Consider the following 2,427-nt stretch of genomic DNA (forward strand, 5'->3'; position numbering starts at 1 on the left):
ATCTGAGGACCCGGCGTCGGCCTCCTCCCGCCCCCTGAGGCCGGAGAGTGGATGCAGTGGGGGTGGGGGTGGGGGACAGCGTCGGAATCCCGAGGACAGAAGGCAGAGGCCGTCCCCAATCCGGATTATTGGAGGGGAGAGAGACCCCCCCAGTGTGGGGAGGGGGAGAGCTGGGCATTGAGCGCCCCCCGCAGCGCCCGCTGCCCTCAGCCAGAAGGGTATATCTACCGGCTCTCCCCCTCCTGCCGAGACGACTCGAACGACCAAGGCCAGGGACCCCTGTCCTTCAGCCTCTGCTCACCCCCCCAACCCCCCGTCCCCGCTCTGGGACTGGCCCAGGGAGGAGACCCTGCCCACCTCCCGCCTCTGCTCTCGAGAGGGACTGTCGTTCCACGCCCCAGAGTTGGGGGCCCGGGCCCCAGGCTGCCTGAGCCCCGCTGCAAGGGCAGGGCCCCTCTGTTTGAGGAGGAAGGGCCTGGCGAGTCGCAGCTTCTTTCCTCCTGAGCTCCCCAGGTCTGTCTGCACCCCTGCAACTCCCACCCCTCCGTATTTATTTCCCTGGCCCCCTGCCAGCCCCTCCATCTCTTTCTCTGGGATTCAGGCCTCACTTCCTGACATGGAGAGTAACCTGTCTGGCCTGGTGCCGGCTGCTGGGCTGGTGCCTGCGCTGCCTCCTGCCGTGACCCTGGGGCTGACTGCGGCCTACACCACTCTGTACGCCCTGCTCTTCTTCTCGGTCTATGCCCAACTCTGGCTGGTGCTCCTATATGGGCATAAGCGTCTCAGCTATCAGACGGTGTTCCTGGCACTCTGTTTGCTCTGGGCTGCCTTGCGTACCACCCTCTTCTCCTTCTACTTCCGAGATACCCCCCGAGCCAACCGTCTGGGACCCCTGCCCTTTTGGCTTCTCTACTGCTGCCCTGTCTGCCTGCAGTTCTTCACACTGACACTTATGAACCTCTACTTTGCCCAGGTAACCATGGTAATGGGTGGGGGTGGGCCGCCGGGTGGCAAGCCCCAAGAGTCCAGAGGAATGATGGGCATCTCTGCTCCCAGGTTGTGTTCAAGGCCAAGGCCAAGCGCCGGCCGGAGATGAGCCGAGGCTTGTAAGTACACGGGACACACGGGCACATCCTCCAGGCCAGGGGCAGGGAGCAGGCTGGCGTCCCTTTCTTGCCCCCATCCCGTGCAGGGCTGAGGCGAGGACGATTTAGGAACTGTTTGCGAAAGAGCTTGGAAAAGTTAAACACCTGATGCACACGGCTCAGCCAAGGCCTTGTACCTGTGAAGGAAAGGATCAGAGAAACAGTGATGGTGGTGTGAAGGGAGAGGGTCCCAGTGTCTTCCATGATCGAAGGAGGGCTGGGGGCTCCGGCCCTTGGAAGCCCCAGGCTGCACTTCACGGTGACCTTGGGCAGTGGCGATAAGCCTGTCGTTTGTATAATGTCTTAACGGCTTATTGAGAGCTTTCACAAACGTTTACAACCTGCTCATGAGGCTGTTCTTATCCCCACTTGAGAGATGAGGACACTGAGGCCCAGCAAGGTAAAGCCACACGTTCAAGGTCGATAGATCTGACAGAAAGCAGGGTCAGGGCTTACGTCCAGATTTCCGACTCTCAGTCCCATGCTCAGTCCACAGTGCCATTGCTGTCAGTCGGGTCTGACCTCACTGGGCCTCAGTTTCCCCCTCTGTGAGACTGGAGAGCCAGGCTTCAGACAGCGTTGGCCTGGATTGGTACCGATTGATACTGGGGCCGCCTGCGGGAGTTTGGGTGGTCAGTGGGCGCTAGGGATGGTGGTCTGGGGCTGACTGTGCTACGGGGCTGCAGGCTGGCCGTCCGAGGGGCCTTCGTGGGGGCCTCGCTGCTCTTTCTGCTGGTGAACGTGCTGTGTGCCGTGCTGTCCCGCCGGCGCCGGGCACAGCCCTGGGCCCTCCTGCTGGTGCGAGTCCTGGTGAGCGACTCCCTCTTTGTCATCTGCGCGCTGTCTCTTGCTGCCTGCCTCTGCCTTGTCGCCCGGCGGGCGCCCTCCACCAGCATCTACCTGGAGGCCAAGGTAGGGCCACAAGCCCTGATACCCGGGTGCCCTTAAGGGTATTCCTGCAGTGGTTCTCAGGGTGGGGAGGAAGCTGGAGCCTCCCTTCCCTGAGAGTCTCCTCTCGTCATCTCTGCCAGGGGACCAGTGTGTGCCAGGCGGCTGCGATGGGTGGCGCCATGGTCCTACTGTATGCCAGCCGGGCCTGCTACAACCTGGCAGCCCTGGCCTTGGCCCCCCGGAGCCGGCTGGATGCCTTCGATTATGACTGGTACAACGTCTCTGACCAGGTGGGCGTTCGGCACGTCTGCCGCCTCCTCAGCAGCCATGGCTTTTGGCACCCCCCCATTGGGCTCTGCTCTGTCTGGGTGCCCCCACCCTCCCCCCTCCC

The 2,427-nt window shown here is 62.7% G+C and overlaps 1 protein-coding gene across 4 annotated transcripts in view; it reads left to right on the forward strand.

Annotated features, from left to right (window-relative positions):
* Window positions 1-2,427, forward strand: part of GPR137 (G protein-coupled receptor 137) — a 7,084-nt gene that overhangs the window by 3,409 nt on the left and 1,248 nt on the right. For 3 of the 4 annotated variants that reach the window (XM_077759718.1, XM_077759717.1, XM_077759720.1), the window contains 4 exons: window positions 602-973; window positions 1,057-1,106; window positions 1,832-2,057; window positions 2,177-2,326. In XM_077759718.1, the coding sequence (XP_077615844.1) occupies window positions 617-973; window positions 1,057-1,106; window positions 1,832-2,057; window positions 2,177-2,326 (783 nt within the window). In that variant the 5' untranslated portion in view covers window positions 602-616. Of the gene's footprint in view, window positions 1-7; window positions 514-601; window positions 974-1,056; window positions 1,107-1,831; window positions 2,058-2,176; window positions 2,327-2,427 lie in introns of those variants that run through there. The other variant, XM_077759719.1, reaches the window with a different exon arrangement.

The sequence above is a fragment of the Crocuta crocuta genome, unplaced genomic scaffold (genome assembly GCF_008692635.1).
Source record: "Crocuta crocuta isolate KB4526 unplaced genomic scaffold, BGI_CrCroc_1.0 scaffold53, whole genome shotgun sequence".
NCBI classification, from domain to species: Eukaryota; Metazoa; Chordata; class Mammalia; order Carnivora; family Hyaenidae; genus Crocuta; species Crocuta crocuta.